General features: G+C 45.4%; 1 protein-coding gene across 1 annotated transcript in view; it reads right to left on the bottom strand.

Annotated features, from left to right (window-relative positions):
* Window positions 1-2,596, bottom strand: part of CCDC113 (coiled-coil domain containing 113) — a 31,718-nt gene extending 29,122 nt beyond the window's left edge. Inside the window, exon 1 of the mRNA XM_012189846.4 lies at window positions 2,407-2,596. Within this exon, the coding sequence (XP_012045236.3) occupies window positions 2,407-2,507 (101 nt within the window). The 5' untranslated portion in view covers window positions 2,508-2,596. The remainder of the gene's footprint in view (window positions 1-2,406) is intronic.
* Between the last annotated feature and the right edge of the window lie 17,522 nt (window positions 2,597-20,118).

The raw sequence follows: 20,118 nt of genomic DNA, 5'->3' as shown, positions 1-20,118 counted from the left end.
TAAAGAACCCATCAATGGTAAAGAACCCATATGCCAGTGCAGGAAATGTAAGTTCAATTCCTGGGTGGGGAGGATCCTCTGGGGAAGGAAATGGCAACTCCCTCTAGTAGTCTTGCCTGAGAAATTCCCTATGGACTGTAGGGTGGCAAAGGGTCGGACACGACTGAAGAGACTTACTATGCACTCATGGGCTATAGCCCGCCAGGTTCCTTCTGTTCCATGGGGTCACAAAAGAAGCCGGACACAACTTATAGACTGAACAGCAACAGTATAATACACACGTATGTATGTAAGTGTATATATAAGAGAGAGAACAGCTTTGATATTTTCATATGGTATTGAGCTGAACATCTGTTTACTGTGCTGAAAATCCTGTTTGGCTGAATTTTAATATTAGTGGGAAAGATTCAACAGAAAAGCCTGATACATCAAAGCATCTTTCTTTTTCAGCATATGTCATGTTCCCAGTGTAGGCTATGGAGTTGCACCAAAGTCTTTTTTTAATTAATTTTTTATTGGAATATAGTTGATTTACAAAGTTGTGTTAGTTTCTGCTTACAGTAAACTCAGTTATACATATACATATATCCAATCTTTTTCATTCTATTCCCATATAGGTAATTACAGAGCCTTGAATAGATTTCTCTGTGCTATATAGTAGGTTCTTATTAGTTATGTAGTTTATATATAACAGTGCGATCTGTGTCTTAATTTTAGCTTTACCACTGACTAGCTGTGTGACTGTAAGAAAGTGACTTAACCTCTGTGTCTATTTCCACACCATCTTACTAGGGTTATTTTGTTATTATATTAGTTCATATGTGCAAAAAACTTGGCACATAATAAGCACTCAAGATTGCAGCTATTTTAGTAATAACACCTCAATTCTGACCTAAACTATTTATAAACATTTTGCAGTAACAGCTATTCAGCTGCCAGGCCAGGATGTTCTATGTGAAACCAGTAAGTTGTACAACTAACCTCAATTATCTCATAGAATCTTGATATCCAATTTACCTGCTATCAGTTCAGTTCAGTTCAGTCACTCAGTCGTGTCCGACTCTTTGCAACCCCATGAATTGCAGCACGCCAGGCCTCCCTGTCCATCACCAACTCCCGGAGTTCACTCAGACTCACGTCCATCGAGTCAGTGATGCGATCCAGCCATCTCATCCTCTGTCGTCCCCTTCTCCTCCTGTCCCCAACCCCTCCCAGCATCAGAGTCTTTTCCATTGAGTCAACTCTTCACATGAGGTGGCCAAAGTACTGAATCATTCCAAAGTACTAACATCATTCCTTCCAAAGAACACCCAGGACTGACCTCCTTCAGAATGGACTGGTTGGATCTCCTTGCAGTCCAAGGGACTCTCAACAGTCTTCTCCAACACCACAGTTCAAAAGCATCAATTCTTCGGCGCTCAGCTTTCTTCACAGTCCAACTCTCACATCCAGACATGACTACTGGAGAAACCATAGCCTTGACTAGACGGACCTTTGTTGGCAAAGTAATGTCTCTGCTTTTCAATATGCTATCTAGTTTGGTCATAACTTTTCTTCCAAGGAGTAAGCATCTTTTAATTTCATGGCTGCAATCACCATCTGCAGTGATTTTGGAGCCCCCCAAAATAAAGTCTGACACTGTTTCCACTGTTTCCCATCTATTTCCCATGAAGTGATGGGACCAGATGCCATGATCTTCGTTTTCTGAATGCTGAGCTTTAAGCCACTCCTCTTTCACTCTCCTCTTTCATTTTCATCAAGAGGCTTTTTAGTTCCTCTTCACTTTCTGCCATAAGGGTGGTATCATCTGCATATCTGAGGTTATTGATATTTCTCCTGGCAGTCTTGATTCCAGCTTGTGCTTCTTCCAGCCAAGCGTTTCTCAGTAGATATTAAAACAGACCGCTAAAAATATAGAAAATTGGGCTAGTCCTTCTTTGCTGTCGGCTTCTATGCTTATACTCTGGTTTAGGTATATTGCTTTATAATGAAAGTATCTTAATAGCCTCCCTTCTATCTGCTTCCACCTTAATTTTATTATAGAATCTTAGCATTGGAAAGGGACTTAGACGTTACCTGGTCCAAGCTGTCATTGCACAACAGAGAAGTGGCTAAGCACACAGCATGGTACCAGACAGACCCACTAGGCTGAAGCTCTAGCTTCACCAATTACCCTCTATGCTTCGCATCTCTGTCTCCACCAGTGGCTTGTTAGTGCCCTGAAGGTGGAGATATGAGAATAAAGAGCAAAGGTAGGCGCCTTTATCACTTTTTTTTTTGGGGGGGGGGGGGGCTGGTCTCAGTTTCCTCAGCGTTCAGCGTGGACCTGGAGTATCTCCATGCTGGACCAACCTCGGAGCCCACACGCTGAGTAGGGACCACCCTCAGAATCCGGCCGGTGGGTACCTGAGCTCTTCCACCAGCCCACACAACTGGAAAACAGGCAGATCGCTCTCTTCCTGGCCCGGTGTCTCCGAGGCAGAAGTCTCAGAGTCGTCGTCCGTCATCACTGCCGAAGCTACTCTGGTCAATACCGAGTTGTGGCCAAGAGCGCTGGGGACCAGCGACCGCTTCACTCAGGCTGCGACCAAGCAGTGCGTTGCCAGGGCAACCCGACGCGGTAGTGGAGGGGCGGGGCTTCCGGAGGCCCAGTCCAGCGCTTCGGCCAGCCCAGGGCAGACCAAAGAGAGATCGCTGTCCTTGGACTAGATACCTAAGTGCATTCGCTGTTTACTTTTTGTCAACAGTATACTTAAAACGATGATAATACAAGCTGTTTGCTCAGCAGTTACTAATACCCTTGACACCATGTTGAGCATAGTTTATAAAAACCCTTGCAACAACCCTGTAATAGCATCTATTCTCCATTTCCAAATGGAGAAATTGAGACCCAGAAAGTTCATTGAATTGGCAGGAGTGTCTTCCTTCTTCCACCTCACTGTGAGGCCTCTACTCTGTTCACCATCTGGAGCTTCATACATACTCACTGCAGCTTCTCTCAGATACCAATAATCTGCATTCCTGGAAGGGAAAAACTTGGCTGATTATTAAATGGGTATAAACTTAAGACGTTTCTAAATAGGCATTGATCATATTAGTATATGATCCTGAGTATCTTGGGGGGAATGTATGGAGCAGACCATTCAGTACGTCAAGGAACTCCTGGTTAAATGAGGAGACAGCCCCTAAACTAACTGTTGAAACCTGAAGTGACGGTGGTGACAGTGTTGTGGCTCACGCCACTTTATAGTCATTAACTCATTTCATCCTCAGAACAGTCTTATGAAGTTGGTATTGTTCTCTTCCTCTTACAGATCCGGAAACTGAGGAATATAGTAGCTTAGACAAGTTGGCTGGGCTTTCCTGATAGCTCAGTTGGTAAAGAATCCACCTGCAATGCGGGAGACCCAGGTTCAATTCCAGGGTGGGGAAGATCCCCTGGAGAAGGGATAGGCTTACCCACTGCAATATTCTTGGGCTCCCCTTGTGGCTCAGCTATTAAAGAATCCGCCTGCAATGTGGGAGACCTGAGTTCCATCCCTGGGTTGGGAAGATCTCCTGGAGAAGGGAAAGGCTACCCACTCCAGTATTCTGGCTTGGTGAATTCCATGGACTGTATAGTCCATGGGGTCACAAAGACTCGGACATGACTGAGTGACTTCCACCATTCACCATTACTTTCACCAGGACCACTCTGCTTGGTCCTCTCACCATTTCTGCCCCCTTAGCATAACAGTTCTTAACAAGGGCCAAGGGGCAGCTGTTTTGCATCCCCTGTTCCCACTAGGAGACATTCTGCAGTATCTGGAGAAATCTTTGTTTGTTATAACTGAAAAGGGTACCTTTGACTTCCAAAGTTTAGAAGTCAGAGATAGTGCTTGCAATTAGTTTCCCAAGGCTGCCATAACAAATTGCCACAGACAGAAATGTGTTGCCTCACAATATTGGAGGTGAGGAGTCCAAAATCAAGGGGTTGTCAAGGCCAGGCTCCCTTGGAAGGCTCTAGGGAAGAATCCTATCTAGCTTTTGATGTTTCCCAGCAATCCCTGGCGTTCCTTGCCCTTTAACTCTGTCGCTCCAGTTTCTTCCTACCTCTTCACATGGCCTTCTTCCTTGTGTCTTGTGTGGCCTCTCCTCTTTGTATAAGGACATGCAAGGATCATTATTTCAAACAAGGTCACATTCTGAGATTCCAGATGGACATAAATTTTTAGGGATGCTTTTCCACCCACCACAGTAATTCCCCTACATATGAATGAGCTCCATTCTGAGAGGGTGTTCATAAGTCCAACAAATTTAGCCTAGGTACCCAACTAACACAATCGGCTATACAGTACTATAATGGATTTATAATATTAATACTTCATACACAAGTAAGGCAACTGGTCCCATCACTTCATATGAAATAGATGGGGAAACAGTGGAAACAGTGTCAGACTTTATTTTGGGGGGCTCCAAAATCACTGCAGATGGTGACTGCAGCCATGAAATTAAAAGATGCTTACTCCTTGGAAGAAAAGTTATGACCAACCTAGATAGCATATTCAAAAGCAGAGACATTACTTTGCTGACTAAGGTCCGTCTAGTCAAGGCTATGGTTTTTCCTGTGGTCATGTATGGATGTGAGAGTTGGACTGTGAAGAAAGCTGAGCGCCAAAGAATTGATGATTTTGAACTGTGGTGTTAGAATAGACTCTTGAGAGTCCCTTGGACTGCAAGGAGATCCAACCAGTCCATTCTGAAGGAGATCAGCCCTGGGATTTCTTTGGAAGGAATGATGCTAAAGCTGAAACTCCAGTACTTTGGCCACCTCATGCAAAGAGTTGACTCATTGGAAAAGACTCTGATGCTGGGAGGGATTGGGAGCAGGAGGAGAAGGGGACGACAGAGGATGAGATGGCTGGATGGCATCACCGACTCGATGGACATGAATCTGAGTGAACTCTGGGAGTTGGTGATGGACAGGGAGGCCTGGCATGCTGCAATTCATGGGGTCGCAAAGAGTCAGACACGTCTGAGCAACTGAACTGAACTGAACTGAATACATAAAAAGGGGCTTCCCAGGTGGTGCTAGTGGTGAAGAACCTACCTGTCAATGCAATAGATGAGAGTTCGATTCCTGTGTCAGGAAGATCCCCTACGTGAACGTGAAGTAGCTCAGTCATGTCTGACTCTTTGCAACCCCATGGACTGTAGCCTACCAAGCTCCTCTGTCCATGGGATTTTCCAGGCAATAGTACTGGAGTGGATTGCCATTTCCTTCTCCAAGGAATCTCCCCAACCCAGGGATAGAACCCGAGTCTCCCACATTGTAGACAGACGCTTTACCGTCTGTGATCTCAGTCAAAAGGCCCTGGAGGAGGAAATAACACCCCACTCCAGGATTCTTGCCAAGAGAACCTCAGGGATAAAGTGGAGGGATACAGTCCGTAGGGATGCCAAAGAGTCGGACATGACTGATCTGAACAATGTGTAAAAGACAGACAAACACAGGACAGTCAAGTATGCCACAGCACAGCCACACTTGTAGAGGACACATGTACATGACAATGTATGTCAGACACATGAACTCACATGATTGGACATGAAAGTTCGCAACTTGAAGGTTTGTATGTGGGGGACTTGCTGAGCTCTGTTAAACACTCTTCAAGGCACAGGACAAGCTCCCCTAACAAATATTTATATCAAAATATCAATAGTGTTGAGGTTGGGAAACCTGACTCAGAGAGAGGCATTTCTTCTTGGGGAAGAAAGGAGAATATGTCTGCTAATCTAGGTAGGTACAAACAGAAAAGGTCTCAGAGAGGCTCAAAGTCCAGAGGTCACCCTCGCCCTTCGTTTTCCGGGGACCACTTCTTCCTACAGACTTCAGCATCTCCATGTGGATGCTGCCCCCTGCCTGGCATTTTTGTAGCCTCTGCATTTTCAGTTCAGAATCATAGGATCAGATCCATCCAAAGGATTAAGCTTCAACCAGGACTCTGACTTCAGAAGCAGACATTAGTGTTGCCTGTTTTTCTATTTATACAAATGGAATTGTGCAGCACATACGCCTCTGTGTCTGGCTGCTTTCCCTCGCCGTCCTGTTGATGAGAGCCAACTGTATTGATGTGGGTAGTTATAGATCACTCATTACTGCGGCTGCACGATATTCCATTGTGTTTGTCCATACCACTGTCTGTGAGCTTTGGAGGGGTTTCCAGTACAAGGCTTTTGTCATAAGCACCGCTAAGAACATTTACCACTAGTAAATGTCTTCTGGGAACGTGTGTACACATTTATGTGAAGTACACACTTAGGAGTGCAATTGCTGGGTCATAGTCGGTTCAGCGTTAGTCAATATTAGTTGATACTGCCAGTTTTTCGAGTGATTATACCAGGTGTTCTGGGCTTCCCTTGTGGCTCAGCTGGTAAAGAATCCGCCTGCAATGCGGGAGACCTGGGTTCAATCCCTGGGTTGGGAAGATCCCTTGGAGAAGGGAACGGCTACCCACTCCAATATTCTGGCCTGGAGAATTCCATGGACTATACAGTCCATGGCGTCGCAAAGAGTCAGACATGACTGAGCAACTTTCACTGTCGCTCACTTTTTAAAACATTCACGTAGGGCACTGTGCCTTCCTGCCCCAACGGTCAGTCATTTGTTCACATGTTTATGAAGCCTGGGTGTGTGCCAGGCACTGGATGAGCTGTTGGAATGCCAAGGTGGAAAAGCCATGGGCTAGTCTTGGCCTTTGTGCCCTGAGATCTATTCCTTCCCCTTCATCTTCCATGTAGGGGGTGGGGTGGGGCAGGGGCTGACAATGAGCCATTCAGTCTGCATTTCCTAGGCTCCCAGGGCAGCTGGAGGGCCCTGTCTGGAGCCCAGTGGACAGGTGAAAGGAAGAAGCTTGGGGCACAGTGGTGGGAGGTGGAGGTGGGAGGATGGAGCTCTCCTCTCCCCCTGCCTTTGTTGTTCAGTCACTAAGTTGTTTCTGACTCTTTGTGACCCCGTGGACTGCAGCACGCTAGGCTTCCCTGCCCTTCACTATCTCCCGGAGCTTGCTCAAACTTGTGTCCATTGAGTCAGGGATGCCATCCAATCATCTCACCCTCTGTTGTCCCCTTCTCCTCCTGCCCTCAGTCTTCCCCAGCACCAGGGTTTTTTCCAAGTTGTGGCCACATCTCTTCCGCAGCCCCCAGGGGACAGGCCAGTTGTGGTTGCAGCTTCTGCAGGTGGCCGTGGCCCTGGTCTCCAGTGACGTCACCTGCCCCCTTGTCCCTCCAGCTGTGAGGAAGCCATAACTTCCTACTCTCAGCGGCTCTTTGGCTCCCCTCCACTCTTTCACCACGTATGTATCTAAATCCCTGCAGTCGTGTGCTTTTCAGATGCTAGAAGTGGTTTCTCTTCTGGTTGGATCCTGACTGATCCTGGCAGGGGCCTGCAAGGCCAGTGGGGAGATCTCCAGGCAGAAGGACAAGTCTCCTTCACCCAGACCATGGTATTGATGGTGACAGATGAGATCTGTTGTGGGTTGGGGCGGGGGTTCTGTTAGACATATGCTAGGTTGCCTGGGGAGTCAGTCACCATGAGGACTACTGCCAAACAAAGGCAGCTGCTTCTTCCAGACTGAGGAGTGATGTCAGCAGGCCTATCTCAGTGTCCTGCTGGCTGAGGCCACTCCCTCCAAGGTATCCCTCTATCTGGTTCCCTGGACCAGATATCCACAGGCTGGTCCTCAATGTGAGATGCTTCCAGTGGCTGTTTACATTTGTGGGAAGTAGCCTGGGAGTGGAGAATAGAATCTTAGATCTCATGGTGATCCCAGTGCCTAGGCATCAGTTCAGTTCAGTTCAGTCATTCAGTCATGTCCAACTCTTTGCGACCCCATGAATTGCAGCACACCAGGCCTCCCTGTCCATCACCAACTCGCCAGTTTCACTCAAACTCACGTCCATCGAGTCGGTGATGCCATCCAGCCATCTCATCCTCTGTCGTCCCCTTCTCCTCCTGCTCCCAATCCCTCCCAGCTCTTCGCATGAGGTGGCCAAAGTACTGGAGCTTCAGCTTTAGCATCATTCCTTCCAAAGAACACTGAGGACTGATCTCCTTCAGAATGGACTCGTTGGATCTCCTTGCAGTCCAAGGGACTCTCAACAGTCTTCTCCAACACCACAGTTCAAAAGCATCAGTTCTTTGGCGCTCAGCTTTCTTCACAGTCCAACTCTCACATCCATACATGATAGCCTTGACTAGACGGACCTCAGTCAGCAAAGTAATGTCTCTGCTTTTGAATATACTATCTAGGTTGGTCATAACTTTCCTTCCAAGGAGTAAGTGTCTTTTAATTTCATGGCTGCAATCACCATCTGCAGTGATTTTGGAGCCCAAAAACGTAAAGTCTGACACTGTTTCCACTGTTTCCCCATCTATTTCCCATGAAGTGATGGGACCAGATGCCATGATCTTCGTTTTCTGAATGTTGAGCTTTAAGCCAACTTTTTCACTCTCCACTTTCACTTTCATCAAGAGGCTTTTTAGTTCCTCTTCACTTTCTGTCATAAGGGTGATGTCATCTGCATATCTGAGGTTATTGATATTTCTCCCGGTAATCTTGATTCCAGCTTGTGTTTCTTCCAGCCCAACATTTCTCATGATGTATTCTGCATAGAAGTTAAATAATCAGGGTGACAATATACGTCCTTGACATACTCCTTTTCTTATTTGGAACCAGTCTGTTGTTCCATGTCTGGTTCTAACTGTTGCTTCCTGACCTTAGGCATAGTAGGTACTAAAATTATTCACACATGACTGTATAGGAACTATTCTGAGCATTTGAAATGTCTTAATAAAAGTGCTACTATGATTCCATTTTACTGATGAGGAAACTGAGGCGTGAAGAGTTAAAGTAGCTGGTACTCAATTGATGTCTGTTGACGACAATAGCCTCAATAATTTGCATGAAAGTGAAAGTGAAGTCGCTCAGTCATGTCCGACTCTTTGCGACCCCGTAGACTGTAGTCTACCAGGCTACTCCATCCATGGGATTCTCCAGGCAAGAATACTGGAGTGGGTCGCCATTTCCTTCTCCAGGGGATCTTCCCAACCCAGGGATCCAACCCAGGTCTCTCACATTGCAGGCAGCCGCTTTAACCTCTGAGCCACCAGGGAAGCCCAATAATTTGCATAGCAGAGTGTTTAAAACACTGGCTTTGGAGTTCAAAAGATAGTGCTTTGAATCTGGATCCTACCCCATGCTAGAGTGTGACCTTCCTCAGACTCCTTCTCTGTAAAATGAAGATAATCATGCCCACCTGGTCGGGGTCCTGAGAGGATTAAAAAATGGGTGAGTATCAGTGGTAGTCGAGCTTGCAAAATTTACATATGTATAATATAAAATTGTGGGATTCCCAGGTGGCACCAGTGGCAGAGAACCTGCCTGCTTAAGCAAGAGACAAGAGATGTGAGTTCAATCCCTGGGTCAGGAAGATCCCCTGGAGGAGGGCATGGCAACCCACTCCAGTATTCTTTGCCTGGAGAATCCTGTGGACAGAGGAGCCTCATGGGCTATGGGTCCACAGGGTCACAAAGAGTCAGACACGACTGAAGCGACTTAGCACACACACAGCACAGTATAAAATTGTACTTTATTGCATGTACACTACCTTTCAAGTTTCTCAGTTATGTACTTTTTAATTTATGATTAGTAATGGACTGAAAACAAATTATAGCCTTCAGATTTAAAAAACCAACAATGAACTTATTTTATCTAATAAAATAGTATTTTTGATGAATTTGCCTATGTTATCCCAGACGCTAGCCTCAGATCATGTTACCCATTTGGGGATCACAATAATAATCCCACTCTATGAAGTATATTTTTAATATAGCATTATTATTATTATTATCATTATTATTTTGGTCGCATTTCAAGGCATTTGGGACCTTAGTTCCCCCACCAGGGATCAAACTTGTGCCCCCTGCAATGGAAGCACAGAGTTTTAACCCCTGGATTACCAGGGAAATCCCAATATTGTGCTATTTTAAAATTTTGATTTTGAAATAAATTCAGCTGCAAAATATAATAAAAAGTTATCATACACCTTTTGCCCAGATTTTCTAACTTCTCCAAATATTAACATTTCACTACATTTTCTTCATCATTCACCTCTCTCTCCATGTGAAAGTGAAAGTCGCTCAGTTGTGTCCGACTCTTTGTGACCCCATGGACTATACAGTCCATGGGATTCTCCAGGCCAGAATACTGGAGTGAGTAGCCTTTCCCTTCTCCAGGGGCTCTTCCCATCCCAGGGATTGAACCCAGGTGACCCGCATTTCAGGCGGATTCTTTACTATCTGAGCCACAAGGGAAACCCAAGAAGACCAGGGTGGGTAGCCTATCCCTTCTCCAGGGAAATCTTCCTGACCCAGGAATTGAACCAGGGTCTCCTGCATTGCAGGAGGATTCTTAACCAACTGAGCTATCAGGGAAGCCCCTCTATATATATAAATATATATATAAAACAAAATAGACGTTCATCTATATTTTCCTTACCCAAACATTTTTCTTGACATGTTAGAGAGTAGTTACAGACCCCATATGCTTCTTTATCACTAAATATTTTAGGCTGTGTTTCCTAAAAGCAAGGATATTATCTTATAAGATAATGTTAATCAAAACATTAACGTTGATTTCATACTGTTATCTAACACAGAGATCTTATTTAAATTTTTGTCAATTGCCTCACTAATGTCTTTTTAGTGAAACAGACATGTGAATTCTTCTGGTCCAGAACTGCATTTAGTGGTCCTGTGTCTTCAGTTTCCTCTGATCGGGAACAGTTCCTTGGTCTTTGTCTTTTGTGACCCTGACATTTATAAAGAGTTGAGGCCAATTATTTTGATCTGTGCTCCTCACTTTGGGCTTGTCTGGTGTTTCGCCACGATTAGATTCAGGTTCTGTCTCTTGGGCAGGAAAACTGCAGAAACGATATGCCATTCTCAGAACCGTGTGTCAGGAGGCGTTTGATAGTGTGTGATTTCAACTTTGGTCACTTGACTAAGGTGGTGCCTGCCAGGTTTCTCTGCTTTAAGGTTACTGAATTTCTCTGTCCTTTATAAGCATTTTGTGGAGAGATAATTTATGTCTGTAAATACTCTATTATTTCTCATCGTACTGTCACCCACCATCACTGGTAATTCTTGCCTGAACAAATTGTTACAGAGACAGCTGCCAAATGGTGATTTTTCTAATCTTAGGAATCTTACATTTATTAGTCAAGATTGTACTTTATTTATTTATATCTGTATGGACCTATGAATTTTGTTATTCTACGATTTGTAATCCCGTATTATCATTATTTAATTTAATGCTCAAATTATCCCAAATTTGGCCAGTGGGAGCCCCTTCAAACTGGTTCTCTCGTCCTTTTGACATATCTGCACCATTTGCTGTGCGGTTGCTTAGTTTCTGGCAAACTAGATGTTCATCTGCATCTCCCTTACCCAAATCTAGAAACAGCCATTCCTCCAGATAGTCCTGGTTTCTTTCAGAAGACAATTCATCCTTCAATCTTTAAAGGGAAGAAGGAGAAGAACAAGGAAAAGGAGACAATATGTCCAAAAAGGGGGTGGGGGCAGGGTGGGGGTTGTACATATTGCAGTGGGTGTTTAAGTGTTTACATTGAACAAATCAATAGTTTTTTAAAAGAGAATATGATGCAAATATAATTGGATCCACATTAGACCGTTACACCAAAAGTCTACATTTGAGGTTTTTCCTGAATATGGGTCTAAATTACTTCTCTACCTCCCCAGCGTACTCCCTAATAGCCCTCTACTATGGAGAAGGAAATGGCACCCCACTCCAGTACTCTTGCCTGGAAAATCCCATGGACGGACGAGCCTGCTAGGCTGCAGTCCATGGGATCTCAAAGAGTTGGGCACCACTGAGCGACTTCACTTTCACTTTTCACTTTCATGCATTGGGGAAGGAAATGGCAACCCACTCCAGTATTCTTGCCTGGAGAATCCCAGGGACAGAGGTGCCTGGTGGGCTGCCATCTATGGGGTCGCGCAGGGTTGGACATGACTGAAGCGATTTAGCAGCAGCAGCAGCATGGTGCTCAAATGAAGAGGAAAAGAATTCCACAGTGATGGTGAGTCTCAGCGCAGCTCTGTCTTCTCTCTCTGAACCCTGACCTTGACCCCCACCCTCAGAGCAACTTTGCTAATATCTGTCTTATATCTTGATACATTGGGATTTTACTCTGTTTTATTTGGGGAAGTTTTAGGACAGTGGGGTGGGGAAGGTGGTTAAAAAGAGCCAGGCTGGCCCAGTGGTTAGGACTCCACACTTTCACTGCACGTGGCATAGGTCCCATCCCTGGTCAAGAAACTAAAATTCCACAAGCCACATGGTGTGGCTAAAAAAAAGGAAAAGTCAGATATCCTGGTTTCAAATCCTGTCTCTGTAAGCAACTTAATATCTCTATGCCTCAGTTTTCTCATCTGTAAAATGGGCATGTACCACCCCCAGAGGATTTTGGAGAGGGTGGCCCCATTTGATGTATGTCAAGCACAGAGGACTGCAGCTGGCAAGTAACAGTATGATTACACACGATGTTGGTGGTTGTCATGACTTCACACAGAGGCTGCTGCTCTTAGAGACAACTTCTCAATCTTTTATTCCCTGCCCCCAACGATCAGTGCTCACAAACTATCCCTCATGGCCCAGGAAGATTTCCACTCTGAGCTGCCTTCATCCCTGAGTGCCTGCAGGCAGCTGTGTATCAGTCAGAACCCTTTCTGGTGCAAGTGAAAGAATCCCAACTCCAGCCTGCTTACACAAAACAAAATCCATTGGCCGTAAGGGTGCTTCCCACCTTGAGGCATGGCTGGATCCAGGGACACAATTATGCCATCAAGATTCCAACCTCCTCCATCTCTTCTGGCCTTACTTTTCCTCTATGTTGGCTTTGTTCTGAATCTTCACTCTTCTTGTGTGGCAGCGAGATCATCAATAGCACCAGGTTTAAATCCTACGAGCTGAGCAACTCCAGCAAAGAGAGAGAGTGAACTTTTACCCAGTAACTCCAACAAAGGCCCTGGGGCTGATGACTATTGATCTGCTTGCGTCATATGCTGTGCTGCTGCTGAGTCGCTTCAGTCGTGTCCGACTCTGTGCGACCCCATAGACGGCAGCCCACCAGGCTCCCCCGTCCCTGGGATTCTCCAGGCAAGAACACTGGAGTGGTTGCCATTTCCTTCTCCATTTTCTTCCCCATATGCTGTGCTAAATCTCTTCTATTTGCTCTCCACCCTGCCCCCCCTCCCCACACCATAGCCACTCCCCACCCTCTTCATCCCCCTCTGTGCCCTGGGGGACTAACCCATGTAGCCTATAGAATCAGGCTCTCCTGTCTTCTGGGTTGGGGTTGGGCTCAGCTAAGTGGGTAGTCAGGATGCGTATTTCCAGCTCCTTCTCTTCCAGTGTGGGCTGTCTGTGTGTCTCCACCGAGGGTTCCCTGTCCCTTCTTCATATAGCACTGTTCCTCCTGGGTCTAGTCGCCACTCCCTCTCCTCGCCCCTCAGGCTACAGGAGGTGACAGCTCCCTGCCGCAGGTCCAGCAGCAGTTCTTGCTGGGTTCCCTACATCCTGCCTTCACCGTAATAAAGAGGACTTGATTACACTCTCCTCGGTGACCCAGTTGAATGTGTCACCTGTGTCCTGCCGATGCACACGTGAAGCCTGTCCTAATCAACCACAAAAGAAGGGACAGATAGGGTGATAAAGATGTGAGTGTCATAATGCTTCGTAAACCTCAAAGCCTCAGAGTAACTTGGGGGTGTCAATTTGTAAGTCAGGAATTTCTCTCAGTCTTGGTTTCAGCCTCTATCCTCTGAGTTCCACTGAATGGCAGGATGAGGAAGAGGGGACTGGATCTGGAGTCCAAAGCCAACCACCCCCCTACCTCTTCTATCTCCCACTGGCCGTGTGACCTGAACAAGTTACTCAGTCTCTCGCTGAGCCTCCCTTGAAGTGAAGAGACATTGCCTGCCTCCCCCAAAGGTTGCTAGCAAAACTGATGGCTGCAGGGAGGGACTGCTGATGTCGGGAGTTCTCTACTCTGTGTGTTGGGAACATCTAGGGTACCCACAGGCGCCTCCTTCCTTCTTCCATGTGGCTCTGTTTGTTTCCCTTTTGCCCACCAATGATCTCAGTCCTCTGCCAGCCACTCTCTGCATGACCTCAGAGGTAACCTCCTGTACCAGGAGGCAAGGAGAGGCGATGGGCCAGGCTGAGAGGACACTGCCCTCAGCTACTAACCTGCCTCTCAGATGAATGGTCTGATCCCACCAGGCCTCAGTTTCCTCATCTGAGAAATGGACATATTTATACCACTTCCTTCTACCTCACAGGTGGCCCTGAAGCCAAATAAGAAAATAACTATACTTACAAGATCTTTTAAATAAAAGGTCACTAGGGGTCTCCCTGGTGGTCTGGTGATCAAGACTCTGTGCTTTCAATGCAGGGGACATGGGTTCAATCCCTGGTCAGGGCACTGAGATTCCACATGTCACATGGTCAAAGTGACTAATGAAGCTCAGTGGAGGACAAAATCCCTACATTAGCCCAAACTCGCCCCCCCCCCGAGGCCCAAGGGGTCCCCAGATCCCTATTTTAAGGCTCTTTCCCAGCACCCCTCTAACCCTCCTCTTCAGCCTTTGCTTTAATCAATGAACCTTGCACAACCCCTACCCCCAAACCCATCCCGGGCTGACTCAAGAGAGCTTTGTGCAAAGGCCCAGATTGAAACGGTCCCTTGTTTCTATTGATTTGTAAAGGACTCCTCCTTTAGGATGGCTGAAACGGGGCACTCTGTAGGCTGCAGCCCAAGGGGCGGCTTGCAGGCCAGGAGAGGAGGGAATCACCTCCACCCGTCCTGAACAATGAGTCACTCTGTCAACATGCCCATCTGACGTCACAGCTGGTTCTACCAGATCCCCCTGGAGCCCGCCCCACCCTGGCCAAGCTGGAACCCTCAACGCCCTTCAGTGTGAAAAGCCAGAGACACAGGCCAGCCAGGACTACCAGGACCCCAGAACCCTGTTCTACTCAGAAGCCATTCAGATGATCACAGTCAAACTATTATTACTGAATGACACAGAGGAAAAAGAAGAAGTTTTATTTCCCTCCCTGGCCTCCTTCTCAAGCCAGTCTCCAGAGGAAACCACTATTAACAGCTTGGTGTGGGACATTTCAGATGCTATATAATACATATGCAATTTTGTTCATTACAACATTTTAAAAAATTTACAATGTTGGGGACTTCCTTGCTGGTCTAGTGGCTGAGACTCCTCACTCCCAATGCAGGAGGCTGGAGTTGGATCCCTGGTCAGAGAACTAGATTCCACACGGCACAAGTAAAGATCCCACAGGCTGCAATGATCAAAGATACCTGCCTGCCTTGACTGGGAACTGGCCCAGTCAAATGGACAAATAAATATTTAAAAATAAATGAATAAAAACTTAAAAGTCCTGTGTACTCTGCCTATTCATCCTTCTTTCCAGTCCCTGGCAACCACTCCCTTTACTATCTGCACAGTTTTGCCTCTTCCAGAATGTCCTACAGGTGGAATCCTATAGTACGTAGCCCTTTCAGATTGGTTTCTTTCACTTAGTAATATTCATTGATTCTTTCATATATTTTCATGCCTAGATTGCTCAAGGTTTTTAACACCAAATACCATTCCATCGTTTCGTTTCCACAGTCTATTTCACCATTCACCCGCTGAAGGACATCTTGGTTGCTTCCATGCTTTGGCAATGATGAATAAGGCTGCTATAAACATCTGTTGGCAGGTTTTGGAGTGTGCTTGCTGAATCATATGTAAGAGTATGTTTCGTTTTGTAAGAGACCACTCAATTGTATTCCAAAATAGCTGTACCGTTTTGCAATCCCATCAGCAGTGAATGAGAGGGTCCTGTTAACCCACATTGTCTCCAACACTTGATGTTGTCAGTGTTCCAGATGTGGGCCACTCCAGTAGGTGTGTAATGACATCTCAGAGTTCTAATTTGCATTTCCCTGATGACATGCAGGGTAGAGTATCTTTCCATATGTTTGTTTGTCATCTGCATGTCTTCTCTGGTGAGATGCCTGTTAAGGGCTTTGGCCCATTTTTCTTTTTATCGTTCTGTTTATTTACTTATTTTTGGCTATGCTGGGTTTTTGTGGCAGTACAGGCTTTTCTCTAGTTGTGACAAGCGGGGGCTACTCTCTAATTGCAGTTCGCATGCTTTTCATTAGAGAGGCTTCTCCCGTTGGAGAGCACAGGTTCTAGGGCACACGGGCTTCAGTAGTTTTGACTCCCAGGGTCTAGAACATAGGCCCAATAGTTGTGGTGAATGGCCTTCGTTGCCCCACAGCGTGTGGGATCTTCTCAGAGCAGAAGTTGAACCCATGTCTCCTTCATTGGCAGGCGGATTCTTTACCATGGAGCCACCGGGGAACCCCTGGCCCATTTTTTCAGTTACATTGTTTGATTTCTTATTGAGAGTGTTGAGTTCTTTGTATATTTTGTGGGGTTTTTTGAACAAGAATAAAATAGTATTCATATGTATATACATACATATATGTGGAGAAGGAAATGGCAACCCACTCCAGTATTCTTGCCTGGAGAATCCCATGGACAGAGGAGCCTGGTGGGCTACAGTTCTAGGGGTCACAAAGAGTTGGACACGACTTAGTGATTAACACACACATATACATACATGTATCACATTTTCTTTATCCATTATTCTGTTGATGGATACTTAGATTGTTTCCATGTCTTGGCTATTGTAAATAATGCTGCAGTAGATATGAATCCATAAATTTTGGATAACATTGCTTTATCAGATGTGTCTTTTGTAAATATTTTCTCCCAACCTATGGCTTATTTTCTTATTCTCTTAATGTATATTCAACTTTTAAAATTTAATTTTACAAGTAACACAACATTTTACCTTCTCTGAGAAAAAAAGAAGAAACAGAACAGAATCTGCCTTGAATTGTATCCCCCATCTGAGTCCACTCTGCATGGCCCAGGTGTTATGCCTACCTCTTCCAACTGTATTCTTCCCTACTTTTCTCTTTGTGCTTTTATTTGTATATATTTCTATTCTTATGGGGAATATATAACTCTACTTTGTGTGCGTGTGTTTTACATAAATGCTGGCATCTCATATTTAGTCTTTGCTAGTCACAGTCATGCTGAGTCTTGAAGATCCAGCCATTTCAGGACCTACCCAGTTATCTCGTTCTTGTAGTCCATTCAGTGACATATCACAATTCATTCAGCCTCTTACACATGGATACTTGGGTGGCTCCCAATTTTTTCTTCTGTCCCTTTATAAAAGTTATTATTTAAAATTTTGATCAGATTCATGCCTGTTAATGATATTAAAAATTAAATAACAAAGGATGAGATGGTTGGATGGCATTACCAACTCAATGCACAAGCGACTGAACCATGCCTAAAACAAAGTTTATCTGTGCTGTGCTCAGTCGTGTCCGTCTCTTTGTGACTCCATAGACGATAGCCCACTAGGCTCCTCTGTCCGTGGAATTTTTCAGGCAAGAATACTGGAGTGGGCAGCAGTTTCCTCCTCCAGAGGATCTTCCCAACCCGGGCATCAAACCCAGGTCTCTTGTGGCTCCCCCTGCATTGGCAGGTGGATTCTTTACCACTAGCGCCACCTTATAGCAAAAGTCAGTAAGCATTCCCTACCCCACTGCCCCCAACCTCCACGTATATACACAAACCCGCTGTTCCAGAGTCCTGCGCTTCTAAAATGACTTACTCCTCTTTCAGCTGTTTTTCTGGTGCTTACCTGCATATTTATAAACAAGATGCTTATGTTCTATTTCCTGATTTATCAACATGACCTTCTGCCTTCCTGTGGTAGATGCAGATTTCTTGCTTTTCTTGCTTTACCTACTTGCCTCCCCTCTCCTTGTCCTTCCCATATAGTTACACGACAATTTTCTGGTTAAGTCAGTATTTGAAGTATTTTTTCTTGCCAAGCAATGGTTCTCAACTCTAACTGCACCCAGGGAGCTTTCTGGGGGAGAGCTGTGCTGGGTCTTTGTTGCTGAACGTGGGCTTTCTCTAGTCGCGGAGAGCAGGGCCTACTCTCCGGTTTCGGGGTGAGGGCTTCTCATTGCAGTGGCTTCTCTTGCTGCGGAGTGTGGGCTCTAGAGCGGGTGGGCTTCAGTACTTTTGGTGCCTGGGCTCAGTAGTTGTGATACACAGGCTTAGTTGCTCCGTGGCATGTGGGATCCTCCTGGACCAGGGATTAAACCTGCATCCCCTGAACTGGCAGGCAGATTCTCAGCCACTCGACCACCAGAGAAGTCCCCAGATCCTGTTTGTTTTTTTTCTCCCCCAAGTGTTTTGTTAAAAACCAGGATTTCTCAGCTTTGGCAGAATTCCAGTTGTAATCAGAGAATTCTTAGCTGTGGGCAGGTCTGTGAGTTGGAGGATATTTCACAGCATCCTTGGCCCCTGCCCACTAGGTGCCAATAGCATTTCTCCACACACACATACCACCACCCCGCCCCCAGTTATGATAAGCAGAAATGTCTCCACACTTTGCCTAATGTTGCCTGGGGCAAAATCACCCTCAGCTCAAAACCGATCTGAAGTTCTCTTAGCAACAAGTGACCCACTTAGCTGTTTCTGCTTCCTTTATTTCTGGTAAAACCAGTTATTTATTATTTTTGAGGTTGTTGTTCAGTCACTCAGTCATGTCCAACTCTTTGTGACCCCATGGACTGCAGCATGCCAGGCTTCCCTGTCCTTCACCATCTCCTGGAGTTTGCTCAAACTCATGACCACTGAGTCGGTGATGCCATCCAACCATCTTGTCCACTGTTGCCCCCTTCTCCTCCTGCCTTCAATCTTTCCCAGCATCAGGCTCTTCACATCAGGTGGCCAAAGTATTGGAGTTTTTTCAAGGACAGGATGTATATTCTCAGCCTGCCATTCTCCTGGGTGCCCAGATAAAGGGTGATTTTCTCTTCATTTATTCCCAGATTTTTTTCTATCAAGTTTATTTGTGGGTTTTCTTTTAAATAACTTTGAGAAACTTTCAAATGTAATACATATTTATGACTGAAAGTGGAAAGATACAGAAAAACCCGGGAAAGAGAATTAAAATTTTCCCTTTAGGCTCCCTCAGATACACTGATAACATTCTTTTGGTGGCTTTCCTTACACCCTTCTCCTGGTCAAGGAACTAGATCTCATGTGCTGCAATTAAGACCCAGCACAGCCAAATATTAATATATAATTTTTTAAAGTGTTTTGCAATCAGTCTCTGCTCCTACATCCAGAGAGCTACTCCTTATTCAAGTTCTGATGGGTTTATACTGATTAAGGTGACCACTTGTCCATATCATTTTTTATATACAGAAAATGACCTCTGTTCCCTGTTAAAGTATAACTTTAAGAACATTCAAAACACGACTCATACAAATGAGCTGCACGCAAGATACGTTGAATTTGTTAGTGAGGGAAACAGCAGCATGGGGAAAGATGGTTCAAAGAGGAATCAGACTAAAAGGGGTTATCTAGTCCATCAGAAAAGACATGCTAAAATCAGTTTACTGGTTAGAGACAATATTAATCACTATTCTACAGGGCAATAAAACTGTGACCTTTGGGGTTATCTTTTCTATCAGGCAAAAATTATTTGCATTTCTACCGAATTCTACAAGTTAACAAACAACTTTGTAGAACGTGGGCTCCAAGCAACAGGAAAGTTTAAGTTGAACAAAGGTACATCTCCCAGATAATAATTCAGAGGTGACCAGTTAGATAATGCTCCAGCATGAGCTGAACGGAGATGTAGTCCTCCTTTTGCTCGATTTCTGCGTTTGGGGTAAATTTTCTTAATATCCCTGTTCTGTACCCTGGTTCCCCAAGCAAATCCTGCACAGTATTTCCCTAAGGGAAAGTGGACATGGATTCTTTGGCCTCCTTGGAATCTCTCATCTTCCTCCTATTCATCCACATTCTGGAAAGGTAAGGCCAGTCCCCAGGGACCTGGGTATTTCCAATGAGCTGCTGTATACGGCAAGATTTCCTAG

Source organism: Ovis aries, chromosome 14, assembly GCF_016772045.2.
Source record: "Ovis aries strain OAR_USU_Benz2616 breed Rambouillet chromosome 14, ARS-UI_Ramb_v3.0, whole genome shotgun sequence".
NCBI lineage: Eukaryota > Metazoa > Chordata > Mammalia > Artiodactyla > Bovidae > Ovis > Ovis aries.
The sequence above is the reverse complement of the archived record's forward strand: the minus strand, read 5'-3'. Positions and strand labels throughout refer to the sequence as shown.